At 39.6% G+C, this 18,213-nt stretch overlaps 1 protein-coding gene across 3 annotated transcripts in view; it reads left to right on the forward strand.

The window, feature by feature from the left end:
* Positions 1–15,852, forward strand: part of DNAAF11 (dynein axonemal assembly factor 11) — a 41,410-nt gene extending 25,558 nt beyond the window's left edge. For all 3 annotated transcript variants that reach the window (XM_087745794.1, XM_087745785.1, XM_087745801.1), the window contains 3 exons: positions 842–927; positions 13,339–13,554; positions 15,114–15,852. In XM_087745794.1, the coding sequence (XP_087601920.1) occupies positions 842–927; positions 13,339–13,525 (273 nt within the window). In that variant the 3' untranslated portion in view covers positions 13,526–13,554; positions 15,114–15,852. The remainder of the gene's footprint in view (positions 1–841; positions 928–13,338; positions 13,555–15,113) is intronic.
* The last annotated feature ends 2,361 nt before the right edge of the window (positions 15,853–18,213 follow it).

Raw genomic sequence — 18,213 nt, forward strand, 5'->3', positions numbered from 1 at the left:
AGGGAAGGTCCAAAGAAACAGACTTTTCTTCACCAGAGTATATACAGAATCAGAGGGGATCAGCCCCTTCACAATGAATTTCAGAAACAAATGACAGAAGCTACAGGCTCTGTCTTATTTCTTGCAGATTTTAGAATGGAGACTTTAAGTTTGCTGGGCATCTGGAACAGACTACTTTCAAATCAATTTCACTAAGAAATAGTCAATAAAATGAACTCTTTGGTATAGTTCCTCTTCTCCTCCTTCCTTTTGAATGCTTGAGGGGGTCCCTCTCCCATGATGTTGCTAAGACGAGGGGCGCTTTTGCCATGAGATACCCTTTTGCCAATAACATGTCTTCCAAAAAATGGTGATGGACATGTTTTCTTTGAGAAGGGGAATTTGCTTGGACTTTGAACTTGAGATTTTGTTTTAGCAAAGGAGTTGAGGGAGTTTGTGGTCACTAGTGCATGGACACCAGAACTGAAATGCAGGTGGAAGGCACATCATGAACCAGTTAGTTAGCTATGGAGAAAATCACTAATGTGCATTATTAACACAGTACTAAATAAGACATAATATATTTAAATACAAATAGATGTATATATTTAAATATTATATATATATATATACACACACACTCATATTCGAATATAATTCCATTGAGATCATTTGGTTAAAATTGCCTTATGCATGTGTTTCATGCTGAATGAAAAGTTAAAATCTAACAGAAAGAGTGAATAAATTTTCTCTTGTGACATTTACTCTCTTAATTTTTCTATCTTTGAGAGATTATTTAAATGCTTGTGAGCATAAATATCAACTTTTATGAGACTTATTTTTCTGTCTATTTTTATTTTAGGCTAAAGAAATAATCCTGGCTAAGCAAAAAGTATCAACTTCAGTTAAAGATTCTGACTGCAATACACTGCAAAAAAATGCAAGAAGGTAATTCCTTTTTTTCTTTTGCACTAGTTTTATTTTTTGTCCGTTTGTTATTCACATGCCAGAATATATTCTTCTTATTATGTTATTGTTGAAAGTATGAAAATATTGATTTGTATAGAGTAAAACTATGTCTAAAAGCTTTAGACTAATGGCCTCTCTGGTGCTGTTTATAAAGTGATCTGCTCCAATAGCAGAGCCAAAAAAGCACTTATTTCTGCTGATCAGTTTTGTTCCATCAGCTCATTCAGATTATTAAACTGGTAGATACTAAATCACCTACTGAGGATTGCCTCTGCAGAGCTCCTTGCTGTGTAACCCAAGTCTGAAAACCATTTAGAAAACAATGATTTTGAATCTCTCTCATGAATGTATTTGCTTCCTGGTATACAGGTTGAGCTGCTGCACTAATAAATAGGTTCAAAAAGCAATTCTGCAAGGTTTTATAACATAGATCCATCCTATTAAATGTGATGTAAACTCCAGCTCTTGAAATCTTTCAGTTAATGACTGCCAGAAGCAAGCAAATTTCAGTGATGCAGTATATTTTGTTTTTACTCTTAGCAAGTGTTACTAGCCATTGCTATAGATAGACACTAGGGTTGATGGACACTTGGCCTAAGTACAAATACTATGATATATCTTTTAATCTTTCCTTTTCCTCTTGCTATAGCTAATGGTATTCACGCCAGACTAAGACATAGTAACAGCAAAGTTTAAGACATTTATCTGCTTATATTTGAAGGGTTGCATCTGTTTCCTTGTTTGATTTCATTGTGATGCACGTTGATGGAAAGGCGAAACAGTTAGTAAAAAATAGCATTATGGATCATGGGTATTCTTCTTCATCTCATTATTTAGGACACTGGCAAAATGGCTCTGCAAGGGTCAGTTGTCATTAATTTTGCTTGTTATATCTTAATTTTAATAAAGATCAGTCATGACTTCTTTTCTTGAGTGACCTGCATAATGAGAAGACGATAGGGCAACTGCAAGAATTTGTTGAGATTCCTAATAAGCCACAAGCACTGCACCCTTTCCTTAGGCAGCAGTGATCACAATAGTGAACCATCTTGATTACGGAGTATTTCAAATATTTTTAAAAGGTCCAAGGGAAATGGTGGATACTTACTCTCCATGATATTTGAAAAGTCATGGCAGTGAGGTGAAGTCCCAGGGGACTGGAAAAAGGAGAATATTGCACCCAGTTTTAAAAAGGGTCAAAAGGAGGTCCCTGGGAACTACCGACCTGTCAGCCTCACCTCTGTGCCTGGGAAGATCATGGCACAGATCCTCCGACAAGCTATGCTAAGGCACATGGAGGACAGGGAAGTGATTCGAGACAGCCAGCATGGCTTCACCAAGGGCAAGTCCTGCCTGACCAACCTAGTGGCCTTCTATGATGGAGTGACTGCATCAGTGGACAAGGGAAGAACTATGGATGCCATCTCTCTGGACTTCTGTAAGGCCTTTGACACGGTCCCCCACAATAAACTTCTCTCTAAATTGGAAGGATATGGATTTGATGGGTGGACTGTTTGGTGGATAAGGAATTGGCTGGATGATCGTATCCAGAGGGTGGTGGTCAATGGCTCAATGTCCAGATGGAGACTGGTGACAAGTGGTGTCCCTCAGGGGTCCATACTGGGACCAGTACTGTTTAATATCTTCATCAATGACATAGACATTGGGATCAAGTGCACCCTCAGCAAGTTTGCAGATGACACCAAGCTGAGTGGTGTAGTTGACATGCCATTTAGAGGGACCTGGACAAGCTCAAGGAGTGGGCCTGTGTGAACCTCATGAGGTTCAATAAGGCCAAGTGCAGCGTCCTGCACCTGGGTTGGTGCAAACCCTGGTATCAATACAGGCTGGGGGATGAAGGGATTGAGAGCAGCCCTGCCAAGAAGGACTTGGGGGTACTGGTGGATGAAAAGCTGGGCACGAGCCGGCAACGTGCTCTTGCAGCCCAGAAAGCCAACTGTATCCTGGGCTGCATAATAAGAAGCATGGCCAGCAGGGTGAGGGAGGAGATTCTTCCCCTCTACTCTGCTCTGGTGAGACCCCACCTGGAGTGCTGCTTTCGGCTCTGGAGTCCTCGGCACAGGAAGACATGGACCCATTGGAGCGGATCCAGAGGAGGGTCACAAAGATGATCAGATGGATGGAACACCTCTCCTATGAGGAAAGGCTGAAAGAGCTGGGGTTGTTCAGCCTGGAGAAGAGAAGGCTGCGGGGTGACCTTATTGCAGCCTTTCAATACTAAACAGGGGCTTATAAGGAAGATGGGTACAGACTTTTTAGCAGGGCCTGTTGTGATAGGACAAGGGGTAATTGTTTTAACCTAAAAGAGGATAGATTCAGACTAGCTATATGGAAGAAATTTTTTCCAATGAGGGTGGTGAAACACTGGCACAAGTTGCCCAGAGAGGTGGCAGATGCCCCATCCCTGGAAACATTCAAGGTCAGGTTGGACGGGGCTCTGAGCAACCTGGTCTAGTTGAAGATGTCCCTGCTCATTGCATGGGGGTCGGACTAGATGACCTTTAAAGGTCCCTTCCATCCCAAAACATTCTATGATGCTGTTCTGTGATTCTACTTTGCAAAAGGAATGGTTCTTTGCAACAGAAGTACACCTAAAGCTTTAGATACATTAAAAGAAAACAGTTAAAAGAAATGTCTTAGCTTTTTTCCAGGAGGAAACTAGATCTTCCTTCATTAGATAACTGACATTATCTTCCAAACGGATTGTGCCAAACAGCAAAAGAGTTGGCAATTTGTGGATTAGGAATATATATTTCCTTAGAACCCTCTGTGCGCCTTCAGTTGTGGCTGCACAGTAAGTGTTTAAATAGAAGTAATAATGGGAACATGGAAGTAATGGAAGTGATAATGTGAAATGGTCCCCTTTCCTGCTAGCTGATGAACTAAAGATACTCCATGGCATAGTGAAACTCCAAGAATTTGTGTTTCATTTCAATGCAGTTTTAAGTAATTATGAATAAGCTTACTGCAGATTTTGAAGGAAAAATACAAATTTTACTGTTAAAATATTACAGGAATATATATCACAAAAGTAGAAGTAGAAAAAGTCTTTTGAATTACAGTTCTTACTAAAAATAGTAAGTTTTGACCTCTTTAGTTGAAAAGTCACTGACTAGCCAGATGTTAAAAATTTGCTGAATAGTTGTCTCTTAGATTACAGAACATTCATTACAGTGATTACACTTGACAGCTACAGACGTCTTAGCTAAATGCTGTCAGACATACAATCTGCTAAGATATAATGTAGTGCTTTAAATCTCTTTAACTCTTGTTAGCTAGATTACACGATGATACTATCATTACTTCTGCCACGTAAGAGAGATTTATCCTGTGACTGTATACAAAACTGTATTTCAAACCTTCAAAGAGACAAGTTTCTATGGGAGGAATTTGACAGATTGATTTATTATACTTATAAAGCCTCTATTAATGTAGTAGCTGAGTATGCCAGTCTTTACCATAACTGGCCTCACAATTCATCTCTGAGGTACAGGAGCTGAGCTCACCACGGTTGCATAGGTGAAATTCAGATGTAGGTAGGAGCTGACTTTTCTGAAGTCATACTTTAAGAGTAACAGTTACATTAAGTCAATAATCCTTGTCTCATACCCTCAGCTTTAGACTATTCAGACATGTTGGAAAAGAAACAAAATGAAATAAAACTCAAAATGTCTCTAAATGTAAGTATACACACACTCGAATTCTTCCAGTAAAGAAAGATACAAATGAATACATGAGAGACACCTTTTTCTTTGTGGGTTTTTTTTTTTTTGCTTTGTTTTGGTTTTTTTTTTTATTGGAGAACTTTATATAGAGAGGTTGGGAAATACAGCCAGAGAATGGATTAATTTGAAGAGGCAAAGGAATGGAGCAGCAATTTGTAGGGTACTTCACAAAGCAGAATTAAAAACAAATCAGCAAGTTCTAGTCTATACACATCTTTTATAATGAAATAAGGAATGTAAGGTACAGGTGATTTCTATTTGAGTAGTTCAAGCATTGCAAATCTTACTGCTCTAAGTGTCTTTCTCCTTTTAGCTAAGTAAGATCGCACTGGTTGTCTAAGCCAGGAGGTGCTATAGAAAATACTGGGTAATGCTTTAGGTTAGAAATCTGTCTTAGATTCTACTGGGATCAGTTCTTAGTGGCAGTATGTAATTTATGGCTTTTTGGGGGTTGGGTTTTCTATTTTTTATTTTTCCATCTGGATTATTAAGAGGAAAATGAAAGCAAAACATATGCTGCTGGAATGTCCACCACTGTCTGCTGGTACACCCATGAATGCTTTTGAACAGGTTATCCAGTTTCAGCTAGATGTCACTAGTTGGGAGAGACACCAAATATACAAAAATGCCTGTAAGTTATGTTGAACTTGAGGCCAAGAAGAGTTGTGTGTTTTTAATCACTGTATTGGATTTGAATTCCAACCTTTTTCTAGCAAACATGCCATCATAAGACTCATTAACAAAATTTCTTTTATGGTCTACAATTTCACAGTGATGAACAAGCATTAATTTACTTTCCCTGGAGAACTTTTTATTTTTAATTGAGCTTTTTCCATTTATTAACAAGCAAAGAAAGAAACCACTGATTATTTACAAAACTCTACAGTTGTCTCTCTTGAGATGCAACAGTGTTGCTGAAGATGGGACATACTGTGAAGCTCTGATTTACTGGATGACCCTGATTTAGTTTGGTTCATTTTGGTGGAGAAGATGCAAAGAACATATTTGTGGGAAAAATTTGTAGATGTAAGGGTAAGAATCTTTCTTTGGGAGTGAGGAGTCCTAATTTGGATCTCTGAAAGAAACCTTGTGAAGTGTGGGAATACTCCCTTTCCACAGACTTAATGGCTGAGAATCTCTCCCAGTCTTACGTTTCTACAGTTTACACACAGAGGGATAGAGGTGTGCCAAGTTGGAAAGGAGAGAACTTCATGTTTCAAAGAGAAGTACAGTAGAACAAAATGAGTAATTTCCTCAAGACTGGGAACAGGAGGTAAGATGAGGTCAGAAACTGAATGAAGCTGTAGGCAAACTAACCTGAAAGAACTGCAAGAGGATTTATGCGATCTTTCAAAACCCAAATTCACTTCTGTGTCTAAACCAATTACGATTATTTTAACTTGAAGAAAGCTAAGTGCATCCCAAGTGTGGCCTGCACAAAACATGAATAAACATGTGGAAAGATCACAAATGGCAAATCAGTTATCAGTTCTATTGAGATGCCATGTTTGCCTTCTCTAAATACCTGGGAGTAGATCGTAAATCTTGAGAGTTGATTAGATTTGCAGAAATAATATTTTCAGGCTACGTAGTTTGTTAGCTGTTGTGAAGACATTGAGAATTTTTACAATACAAGTTACATTGTCTGGGAAAGGAGGAGTCATAGGAATTGTAATTCAATTGAATTATTAACCAGAAAGTGGGGTCAGGTATGACTAAGCAACATATTAAAAAAGCTTTTTACTCAAGTTAATATTAAAGTATAGATTCATTTGCATTCTCATGGAGGCCTGGAGCTAATCAAAATAGAGGGTATACATCTCTATCATCTGACTAATGAGGAGAACAAAAGGTGAGGTGCCTCAGAAGTGATTTGAAAATTAATTTACACGCAAAGGCATCTGGTAATCCATAACTGTAATAAGGGCAAGGAGACTTCAGAAACATGTCCTTCTGGAGAAAAGCACTCTCAAGAATACTGTTCGGTTAACTCGATCACTACAATCTAAAGTAATCTCCAGTTGTGACAAGGACAAAAGACTGAGGGCAGAGACGTACTTTAAAGTCTCTTTGTAACATTCCATAACTTTGTAAACAAAGTCTTAACACCTTGTTAGAATAAAGTGTGTTTTCAGCGTAAGCTTCCCTAATGTTTAAACATTAGGGACTCAGCTTTGACTGACAAATTTAACAGTACTTTTTATTTTTCTGGGTTAATCAAGGAGTGAAAATAAGATGGTATTATAGAAATTCAGGGTCAATTTGCATATTGCAGGTGTTGGAGCCTATTTCTTGCTAACAGACAAGGTCAGTTTGAAATTTGGTATCTTGAAGTGATTGTGCAGAAAAGGTAAGGGATGGAACAGTGAAGCTGAAAATGTCAGAGTGACTATGATTTTCTGTCTAACTTTTAGAAACTTGGATGCAACTCTTGTGTACATTCTGAGTTTGATGAATCCTATTTGAGAAATGTATTTGTCTTTTAGAACAGAATGACCTAGATATCATCAGCCTTTTATTTATCAAAACTTTTTACCAGTGATTTTTAGTTCTTCTTGATTGTAGTTTAGTCCTTGAAAAATGAATTTGATTCTACTAGCCATTGTGTATTCATATCTTCCCAATGATCCACTGATTCTGAAGACTCCAGTTACAGCTTCATTTCAGATTAAATGTATGTAGGGAGACTTGAAAGGCTTCTTATGCAATGAAAGAGGTATTAATATTCCAAGTATTTATAAAACCATGATTATTTGCTTAGATTACCTAGTAGATTTTTCTAACCCTTTATTTTCAGAAGTTGAGACCAGAGCATGGCAAGTGTCACACATTCACCATCAGTTTTTAACATACATAAATAAAGATTTGTCTTTCTCAAAGCTCTCAAATAAGATATAATTCCATATACTGGAATCACTTTATTATTCAAGAAAAGGATTTATTAGTACTTTTTCTAAGAAGATAATTACTTTTGTGCTGTTTCATTCACAATCTTAGAAGATGAGAAAAGTGCCTCTCCAAAGCTGTTGGTGGTGACTTGTAAATATCTTTGGAAATCGTGATGCCAGAAAGGAAACTTTCAATCAAATGTCAAAAACTGTATATTCTGGATCAAATGTATGAGAAATCTTTAGCAATCTAAATTTTATTGAAATTCAGAAATTGAAACAGGGGAATGTAACTGTCAAATCATTAAAATATCAAATATGGGGATTAAGAACTGTATGAAAAAAGGTGTAAATTATCAAAAAATGTCAAATTATCAGATATGTGCCCTGTCACACACCAGATTGTTCAGCAGGCTGCTATAGTTATGCAAAATGGAAGGACTGACTTTCTTTATTGTGGAGTCTCTTAATTTTCTTTTTTAAAAGCATTGTTGAACTATGTGGAGATAGAAATAGCCTTTCTAAGGGAAAAAAATGCGAGGAAAAAAGAAAGGATTTAATCCAGTACTATTTATTTTTGTATGGTGCTCTAATCTTTAGACTGTAATTTTCCCTTAAGTAGAGAACACTCAGCATCAGGTAGCAGTGCCAAAAACTGTGAACTTTTTTTTTTTTTTTTTTTTTAAACCTGAAATTGAAATCACTTGCAAACATTGAGATTTCCAGACATGTGCTGTAGCTGGTGCTGCAAGAAGTATTCTTGTTTTCATAGAATCATAGAATCGTTAAGGTTGGAAAAGACCCTTAAGATCATCAAGTCCAACCGTTAACCTATCAATGCCATCTATACCATGTCCATCTATGCCGTGTCCTCGACCACCGTATCTATCCATTCTTTAAATACCTCTAGGGATGGAGACTCAACCACTTCCCTGGGCAGCCTGTTCCAATGCTTGACCACCCTCTCGGTGAAGAAGTTTTTCCTAATGTCTAACCTAAACCTCCCCTGGCGCAGCTTGAGGCCGTTTCCTCTCATCCTATCACTCGTTACTAAGGAGAAGAGGCCGACCCCCACCTCGCTACAACCTCCTTTCAGGTAGTTGTAGAGAGCAAGAAGGTCTCCCCTCAGCCTCCTCTTCTCCAGGCTAAACAACCCCAGCTCCCTCAGCCACTCCTCATAAGACTTGTGCTCCAGACCCTTCACCAACTTCGTTGCCCTCCTCTGGACACGCTCCAGCACCTCGATGTCCTTCTTGTAGTGAGGGGCCCATCATTGTTGTCTTACCGTTGCTCATGGAATAACTTTAGCAACAAGATTATTTTTATTCTGCTAGGTAGAATTACATGGAAAAAATGTTTAGATCACCTAAAACTCATTCTTTCTTCCAAAAATTTTCAGGTGGTTAGTCTTGACATCATCAGTACCCAGCCTCTTTTTGCATAATTACATGATGAGAGGAGCAGATTCTCAGCAGATATATGTGTTGTAGCTGCACTGAATTCAGCATAACTGAGTCTTGTCATCAGCCAAATACTTGTGTCATGGTAGTTGAGATAACACTATAAGCTTTACTAAACAAGTATAGAATATTTGATGACATGCATATAAGTACATAGAACCCCACTTCCTTTCTGGAAAAAAATCACCTGTGCTTGATTCTCAGTCTTTCCTATTATCCGTTGCTAATAGATACTTCCAGATAACATGTGCTGATTAAATTTTGAGAATGACTGATGCATATAATCCTTTCATAGCTTGTTGATGTGGATTGTTACTTACAACGCTTACTGTTAATTGATTTCTGGTGTATTGAAGTTTATTCTGCTACTAAGCAATAAGCTATTCAAACTCCATAGACATTATTGTATTTTCATGAATAGCAATTGGTACAGATTTAGAGCAGTTGAACAAATGTAACATGCCACTACTAATTAAAGTACTTCAAATCAAGGAAAATCTTTTCTACCATGTGAGGGAAGCACAGGCTGAGGGTAATTCATTTGCATATTTATGCTTTTTTAGCATTTTCTGAGGTGCTTCAGATTAGTGATTAGATTAAGATTCTGGACAGGGTGTGCTCTCTTTGGAATCATAGAATCATCGAATAGTTTATGTTGGAAGGGATCTTCAAAGGTCATCTAGTCCAACCCCCCTGCAATGAGCAGGGATATCTTCAACTAGATCAGGTTGCTCTGAGCCTCTGGGTCTGCTCCAAGAGCAGCTCCCTGTGCTGAGCGCTCCAGAGCGGGACACAGTACTCCAGGTGGGGTCTCACCAGAGCAGAGTAGGGGGGAAGAATCTCCTCCCTCACCCTGCTGGCCACACTCCTTTTGATGCAGCCCAGGATACAGTTGGCTTTCTGGGCTGCAAGCGCACATTGCCAGCTCATGCCCAGCTTTTCATCCACCAGTACCCCCAAGTCTTTCTCGGCAGGGCTGCTCTCAATCCCTTCATCCCTCAGCCTGTATTGATACCAGGGTTTGCCCCAACCCAGGTGCAGGACGCTGCACTTGGCATTATTGAACCTCATGAGGTTCACACAGGCCCACTCCTTGAGCTTGTCCAGGTCCCACTGCATGGCATCCCGTCCCTCAGGCGTGTCAGCCATACCACTCAGCTTGGTGTCATCTGCAAACTTGCTGAGGGTGCACTTGATCCCAATGTCTATGTCATTGATGAAGATATTAAACAGTACTGGTCCCAGTATGGACCCCTGAGGGACACCACTTGTCACCAGTCTCCATCTGGACATTGAGCCATTGACCACCACCCTCTGGATACGATCATCCAGCCAATTCCTTATCCACCAAACAGTCCACCCATCAAATCCATATCCTTCCAATTTAGAGAGAAGTTTATTGTGGGGGACCGTGTCAAAGGCCTTACAGAAGTCCAGAGAGATGGCATCCATAGTTCTTCCCTTGTCCACTGATGCAGTCACTCCATCATAGAAGGCCACTAGGTTGGTCAGGCAGGACTTGCCCTTGGTGAAGCCATGCTGGCTGTCTCGAATCACTTCCCTGTCCTCCATGTGCCTTAGCATAGCTTGTCGGAGGATCTGTGCCATGATCTTCCCAGGCACAGAGGTGAGGCTGACAGGTCGGTAGTTCCCAGGGACCTCCTTTTGACCCTTTTTAAAACTGGGTGCAATATTCCCCTTTTTCCAGTCCCCTGGGACTTCACCTCACTGCCATGACTTTTCAAATATCATGGAGAATAGCTTGACAACTGCATCTGCCAATTCCCTCAGGACTTTGGGATGCATCTTGTCAGGTCCCATAGACTTATGTATGTTCAGGTTCCTCAGGTGGTCACGAACCTGAGCTTCTCTCACAGTGGGAAGCACTTTGCTCCCCAAGTCCCCACCTCGAGATCCATCCAGTCGAGAGGTGTGAGGAGAGAGGTTGCCAGTAAAGACTGAGGCAAAAAAGTTGTTGAGTACCTCAGCCTTCTCCTTGTCTGTTGTTACCAATTTGCCAGTCTTGCTCATCAGGAGGGGTACACTTTCTTTGATCTCCCTTTTATGGCTGACATAATAAGCCCTTCTTATTATTCGTTGCATCCCTTGCCGAGTTCAGCTCCAGCTGCACTTTGGCCTTCCTGATGCCATCCCTAAACAACAGGGCAGTGTCCCTATACTCTTCGCAGGATACCTGTCCCTGCTTCCACTGCCAGTGCATTTCCTTCTTGCCCTTTAGTTTGACCAGCAGGTCTCAATTCAGCCTGTCCTTCTTTTCCTGGTTTCTTACACCTGGAGATCGAGAGCTCTTGTGCTCTGTGGAAAGTGTCCTTAAAGATCTGACAGCTCTGTTGTTCTCCCTTGTCCCTGAGGGAAGTTTCCCAGGGGGTCCTATTGACCAACTCCTTGAAGAGCTGGAATTTTGCTTTCCTAAAATTCAGGGTCCTGACTCTACTCTTTGCCTGACCCACATCACTCAGGACTGCAAACTCTCCCCAACAGCTATGGATAAAGTGATTCTGGGTCACAGCACATTTCATAAATTACACAGGAATCAAAAGTGTCTCTTACCTCTTGGGGATGAATTTTTTCTAGAATGTTGCCACAGAGTGAATCCACTTTTATTTCATTTCATTAAACTGTGTAGTATAACAAAAAAATCTAGCCTTATAAATTGAAGAACAGTCAGGGTAAAGAAATAAGAGTTTTCTTGTATCTGTCTCCATCACCCATAAAATACTCCTCTGAGCAGTTTTTCTTTGTTTGTGCCACTTTTTGGAAAAAGTTATCCAGTTTATTAAAGCAGGGTAATTCTCTGGTTGTTTTCCACTCAGTAAAATGAGCAAAGAATTCCTGTAGCACAAGAAAAATCTAATGGCACAAGGCTGAAGGAGGTGACGAAGCTGATGGCTGCCTTTTGTGTTAGTCATGCTTTCCTGGGCACTAGCATAGGAGGGGAGGAGGAAACCTCCCACAAATCCCTCTTCATCTCTCCTCCACTGGGAGACCCTGCACATGCATGTGGGCTGGGATGTCTGCTCAGACCCTGCAGAACCTTAACGGAGAAGAACTGGCAGAATTTGGAAGCTCCTTGGCAAAACTCTTTGTTTTGACAATGAAAGATGGTGATTTTCAATTAAAAATCTTTTAATATACTTTATTTATATATTTTCATTACCTGTGTTGCCATCAAAGAAATGCATTCTTTCATTCAGTGACTTTGCTACTTTTTTGTTTGTTCGAGTCCTCATGAGCCTTTCTGATCACCTGGGTAAACATGTAGTTTTCTCACATCTTTGAAGAGTGACACACTGTCTTTTGTAATGCTGAGCTTAGGACTTTGACTCAAAGTAGCACTCAGTAAAAAATGAAAATTAGTGTGAAGATGTACAAATTGTGTTGGAATTTGCAGAAATTAGAACCTCATTGTACAATTAAATTTCCATTTTGCCATTTTTCATGTAAACAGTTACAAATTGCTTGAAAACAGGCTAGATTTTTTCTGTTTACTTGTTGAGCTCCTCCATTAAAAAAGAACAGTGTCTTTAAATGCTGCAAGACAGAGAGTATAAGAATATTTCACATCTTTGATCATAATGTGATGTGGATAGGTTGCCTTAATGAGTGGCCTGTACACATTTCTATGTGTGATCTAAAAGAATATCCGTAATAGCAATAGAATCTGGAAATTCTGTTGTAACTCTAACCTTTCTTATACTTTCATTTAAATTTTTTTTCATAATAGAAACATGGTGAGGATTCATATTGCCAAGAACATAAGAATGAGCTGATAAAAGCAAATAAATTCATGCAATTACATTTTCTCTCTAAATAAAAGTATTTCTGTTTTCCAAAGATGAACCTTTCACGTAGAAATTAACAGCTAGTGTGAAGGAACTGTGTTAAAAATGAACAGAAAGAAAAAAGAACGAAAAAACAATTAGATTGAAAAACCCCTGTCTTACATCAAAAGCCAATCATTTGTAATATGATACCAGCAATCACCATGTTCTGATATAGAGCAAAGTACAGATGTCAAAAAATTAACTTTTGATGTTTGTAGGCTAAGGATTTTTTTGTACAAAATCTTATTGATTTTGTAATACTTTTCTGTGTTTACACTGAGGTTTTTTATAACAATCAATTTTCAAGTTACAAGAACTCTTAATCCTGGTTTAAATGGACTCAGCAACAACTCTCACAATGAAGTCAACAGGTTTATAAACAGGCACTCAAAATAGTTCTGTTATATTTGACACTGAAATTATTTTTTTACATTTGTTTCCCTCGTTTCAGGAGCGGACAAGTTGAGAAATTGGAAGTGGATCCTAGTAAATATTCATTCCCTGATGTGACAAAGATAATCCAAGCAAAGGAACGAATTGGACAGGGACCTATTAGGCTACAACCAGAGAAGATTACAGAGACTAAGAAGAGTTATGTTGATTTTGAAAATAAAGAAGATGTTCCTCCCTTAATTTGAAACATTCTTAAATAGCCCCTCTATATGTGGTGCGTATGCTTGAGTTGCTTTCATGACCCTATGTGTAAAGTAGGTATAATATAACTGAAGTTAGAAATACTATTACTTTTCTTATCAATAACTTTGTTATGCCTGTGTTTTCTGTGGCATTTTCTGTTAGTATATTGCTATATAAATTATTTTTTTCTAGACTGTTTACTTAGTAAGTCTCAAATCAGAATGGGAGCCATATAAGTCAGACATTGTCATTTCTTCAAAGAATTTACTTTCTAGCTTGAAAGATGACGTGTTACTGTAGAAACAGAGAGAAGGAAGGAAGGAAGCACTTGTAACAAGATTTATGATTATTCTCACTAAACTGAAGATAGCAAAAATCTCTGTGTATTCCTTCAGTGTTTTCTTTTTCATGAAGGACAACAGTAAAAGAAAACAATGTATTCTGGGAGTGAGAGACATTGCTGTAACCTACCATACATCAATGAATTTTCCAGCATGATGGAGAGCTCCTGGATTCTGGAGCTGGTATAACAATGCCACTGCTTGAAGATTTGGGGAGAGAATAATGCTGAACACCGTATCTCAGATGTGGCACCATGGGGAAGCTGGGGGAAATCAGCCAGACCATTCTTGTTCTTCATGCAGCTACTCTAAACTGTTCCATCTTTTTCAGGATCCCCTAAAAATATCAAGGCTAATTTTTAGCTGCTGGATGAAATAAGGTTGAGCAGCTGTAATGGGATGAGCTGCTCCTTCCCTACCCTCCAGCCCATTTTTAGCAACCAGAGACTCTATTATCATATTTTTTTCCCTCAGCTTCTGGATTGCCTCATGAGTGAAACAGGCAGCATCAAAGAACAAATATATAGTGGGTTACATTAGAAAATTATTGCAATTTGGCAAGACCAAATTTGTGTGGTTTTTTTTTTTCCCCTGGTTTCCTGAGAAAACAAGGCTTATGTCATTCTTATCTCAGCTCTGCTTTTGAATGGCATTTCTGTTATTTTCACCCTATTTGATGGAAGAGAAAGGTCAAAAAAATACTCAACTCCTCTAAATGTAGTGAAAACCGTCACTGAGCAGTAAAAAGGATTCTCTTGATGCAACTGCTGTTGGGAAGAGAGAACTCAGCCATTAGCTGTTCTGACAGTAGCCACTCAGCTAATCAACGTGTTAGTAACTGAACTCTTTGTGCATACTAACATTCTTGCCTAGGTGGTAGTTAAAGTAGGAGTCATTTTTGTAGGGCTCTTGGAACCTGGGGGAAAGCTGAAGAGAGTGTGGGAAGTATTTAGGAAGTATGGTTAGACCTTGAGTTACTATGGAAGCAAAAGGTGGATATTGAGAAGACAGTGGAATTTTGCAGAGGGAGGGTCACAACAAATGTTTCTGGGTGGGGTGGCTGTTGAAATAAGGAATATGCAGGGGACATATGACATAAAACCATAGGAAATCAAGCCTCGTTAGCTCTGTTGCCTACAAAACAGTTGATGTAATGATATATATGTGCTTGAACATCTCTTTTGGCCTTTTAGTTGGGCAATTAGCATTCAGTTCTATAGTAAAAAAGATACCTTTTGTTTTTTACCAGTTTTAAGGCCACTGTTACTTCAAAAAACAAAGAGAGATTCCAAGCAAAAAGCGAGTTGAGTGACCTACATTACCTTGCTACTGAATTGGAAACTGTTTCTCTGTAAAGGAAGACTTCATTTGGTCCTGCAGAAGGAAAATGCTTCTGATTCAAATCAGCTTTTGCTTCTAGCTAAATGGGATAGAGCAAGAAAATCCAACTCAAGAAGAATCAAAGAATATTTTATGGTTACATCTTGTTTTCGTCCTTAAGATAGAAAATTAATAAGCTGCACTTACAAATGAACCACTAAAACTCCACTGAAAACATGTTGTTTAAGTAGCAGTCTATGTTCAGATAGTGCCCGTAATATCCCTCAGCACATAGTCAAGTTCACGATACATTCTTTGAAATTGCTGTATACCTAATTGTGAAAAACATAATGTAAAAAACTCAGCAGTTAGAAAGAAAACATTCCTATTGAATTCTGGGATTTTTTAGCCACTCTGAAGTGCTTTATGATTCTCCACAGATGTTTAATGTAAGATAAAGATAAATAGTCTTTCTTAAAGTGCACTGAAGAGAAGCAGAATATATCCATCAGCTTGGGCTGATGGGTTGAACTGATGCATTTTCTTTGGTTGCAATTTGAAATAGATACAGGATAAAAAAATGAAGTTTCATACTAATGCTGCATATACTGAGAGCTGAAAAGAAAATGTATATATATCATGAAGACATAAACCAAAATTGAATTTGGGCATCCTCTGACCTATTGTAGTATCATCTTGGATTTTTCTTTTCCCATCTTGTGCACTGACTTGATTTTTCCAATTCCAGAGTAAATTCTTCCATGATATAAGCCTCTCAGCCCTGAAATCTACTTAATCAGCTCTACTCTGGTAAATGGAGTATAAAAACATCAACTTCTTTTGTGATATACCCCTATTCACTATAAATTCCTAATCATGCCAGCTAATGATGAAAAAGACGGTATTAAGTTTTACCTCTTGATGTCACCACATAGTTATATTCCCATAAGGATGAGTATGGATCGTTTTCTGGATTGCACATCAAAACATCTGCATTTGAGATTGTACAGGGTGTCCGTGCCCAGGTGTTTTGGCAGTCGGGCTGCAGGGCGGCCTCTGTGAGGAGAGGCCAGGGCTGCCCCGTGCCGGACACAGCCGGTCCCAGCCGGTCCCAGCCGGTCCCAGCCGGCTCCAAGGGCCCCACCGCAGGACACAGCTGAGCCCCTCAGCCAAGCTGGGGGCGCCGGGGGTTGCCGAAAGGGCCAAAGGAGGCCCAGGCAGAGGAGGAGGAAGCCAAGCAGGGAGCAGCAGCAGAGGCAGCCCGAGGCCGCAGGAGGAGGAGGGCAGGAGGGGCTGCAGGCCCGCAGCAGGGATCCCCTGCAGCCCTGCAGAGCCCCCGCTGGAGCAGAGACCAGCCTGCAGCCCGGGGAGGGCCCAGGGATGCTAAAAATTGATGCTGTTTTATGTAACTGTGTAGCCCTAGTAGGAGAACAGGCGACAGATAATGTAATTTTTAGCAGTCAGATGGGCAATTTAGGTTTTGATTCCTTTCAAGTCTGCTTCCTTTTTTTTTGTGTGAAAGTATGAATCTTGCTGACCTTGGGATGGGTTAAGAGGAAAGGCTCGATGACTTTTTTGAAGATAAAATTCAGTAGATTTTGACAGCAGATCCAAAAATTTGTTTCCTGTAGTTTTATTGATTGCTGTAGGGATTTTCTGATGTTTCTAAGAGGCGAACATATTGAAGGGCTTCCTCTTTTTCTTCATTGCTTATTTCTGAAAATCTTGCAGGGACAATCCACCTTTCAGACCTTCAGCCAGTTTGGATGAACCTGTCAAGAGTTTTAGGAGGTTGTGGAAAACAGACATCGATACAACCTGGTCATGTAAGATTATTTCATTTTTTCATAAGCAGAGAGCTATAAAATTTGACTTCTGCTGTCAAATCAAAGGATAATACAATTGGACCTTTCCCCATTCCAACTCAGTTCTTTTTTTCATCTGGTATTTAGTGGATAGGTAATGCTCCATTTTGGGGAAAAAAAAAAAGCTATATTGAGCTACAGTTACATGTCACAGGAAAATTAATAGCAGGTGCCAAACTACACTTGGAACTACTGAAGAAAGAGTTGTATCACATGGTACCATAATCTTGGGATCCAGTCTGAAAATGGAGTATATTCTGAGATGTACACATTGAATTCCCAATATGTGTATGGGCTGTGGAGAATACAAGCAGAGGTTGATCACAGAGGAAAGCAGTCCTCCGATCACAAGCACAAGATGATACCAGTGGCCCACAAGAGCATAAACACACATCACAAAGCATCAATTACTGATCACTAAGGTAATGCAACCTTGAGAAAAGAAGACATAAGAAAAAGGACAAAGAACATACAGCCAACACAGGTAAAATATCCCCTGTGTAGTGAAAATGCAAAGAAGATGACAAAAGGAATAAAAGAGAGTCACAGCCCCCCCAAGAAAAAGGAAGAGCAAAGAAGGAAGAATAGCACCAGCATTGTCTCCCCCAGTTAAGGACACGGCAGATGATCAAAGCCATTGTGCATCTGCAGCAGGTTGCTCCTACCTACAGCAGACAAAAAAGTGCTGCTTTTTGATTTGCCGCTTGCCTCATTCTGCCACTGCAGACTCAGGAATTGTATGTGCAGCATTATCTCCTACTATGTAATCAGGTTAAGCAGATTAAAATTTCAGAGAGCACTGTGTGCGCGTGGGTGCGTATTGCGATATTTCACCTCTAACTAGATGACTGGGTGAATTTAAGCAGTATGCAGTGGATGAATCTATTCATCATCCAGGAGACAGGAGATGGATGGGGTTAATGACAAATTCTAGCAGTGCTGAGAGGACAGAGGATGTACAATGGTTCAGGAAGGCCCTTGGATTTGCCACAAAATCTCCCCTTTGCTCCAAAACCAGACAATGGAATGTAAGTTTTGGACTTGCACAGTCAGAGCAAGAGAATTTTGTTGTTGATGCACAAGACAGGAGTTTGGTTTCTACCAGAGCTAAGTTGATTCTGTTGGGTCAAAAAAAAGCAAAAAGCAGAAGAGAATCTGTTACAC

The sequence above is a fragment of the Nipponia nippon genome, unplaced genomic scaffold (genome assembly GCF_047370975.1).
Source record: "Nipponia nippon isolate SJK-2023a ecotype South Korea unplaced genomic scaffold, ASM4737097v1 scaffold_1, whole genome shotgun sequence".
Taxonomy (NCBI): domain Eukaryota; kingdom Metazoa; phylum Chordata; class Aves; order Pelecaniformes; family Threskiornithidae; genus Nipponia; species Nipponia nippon.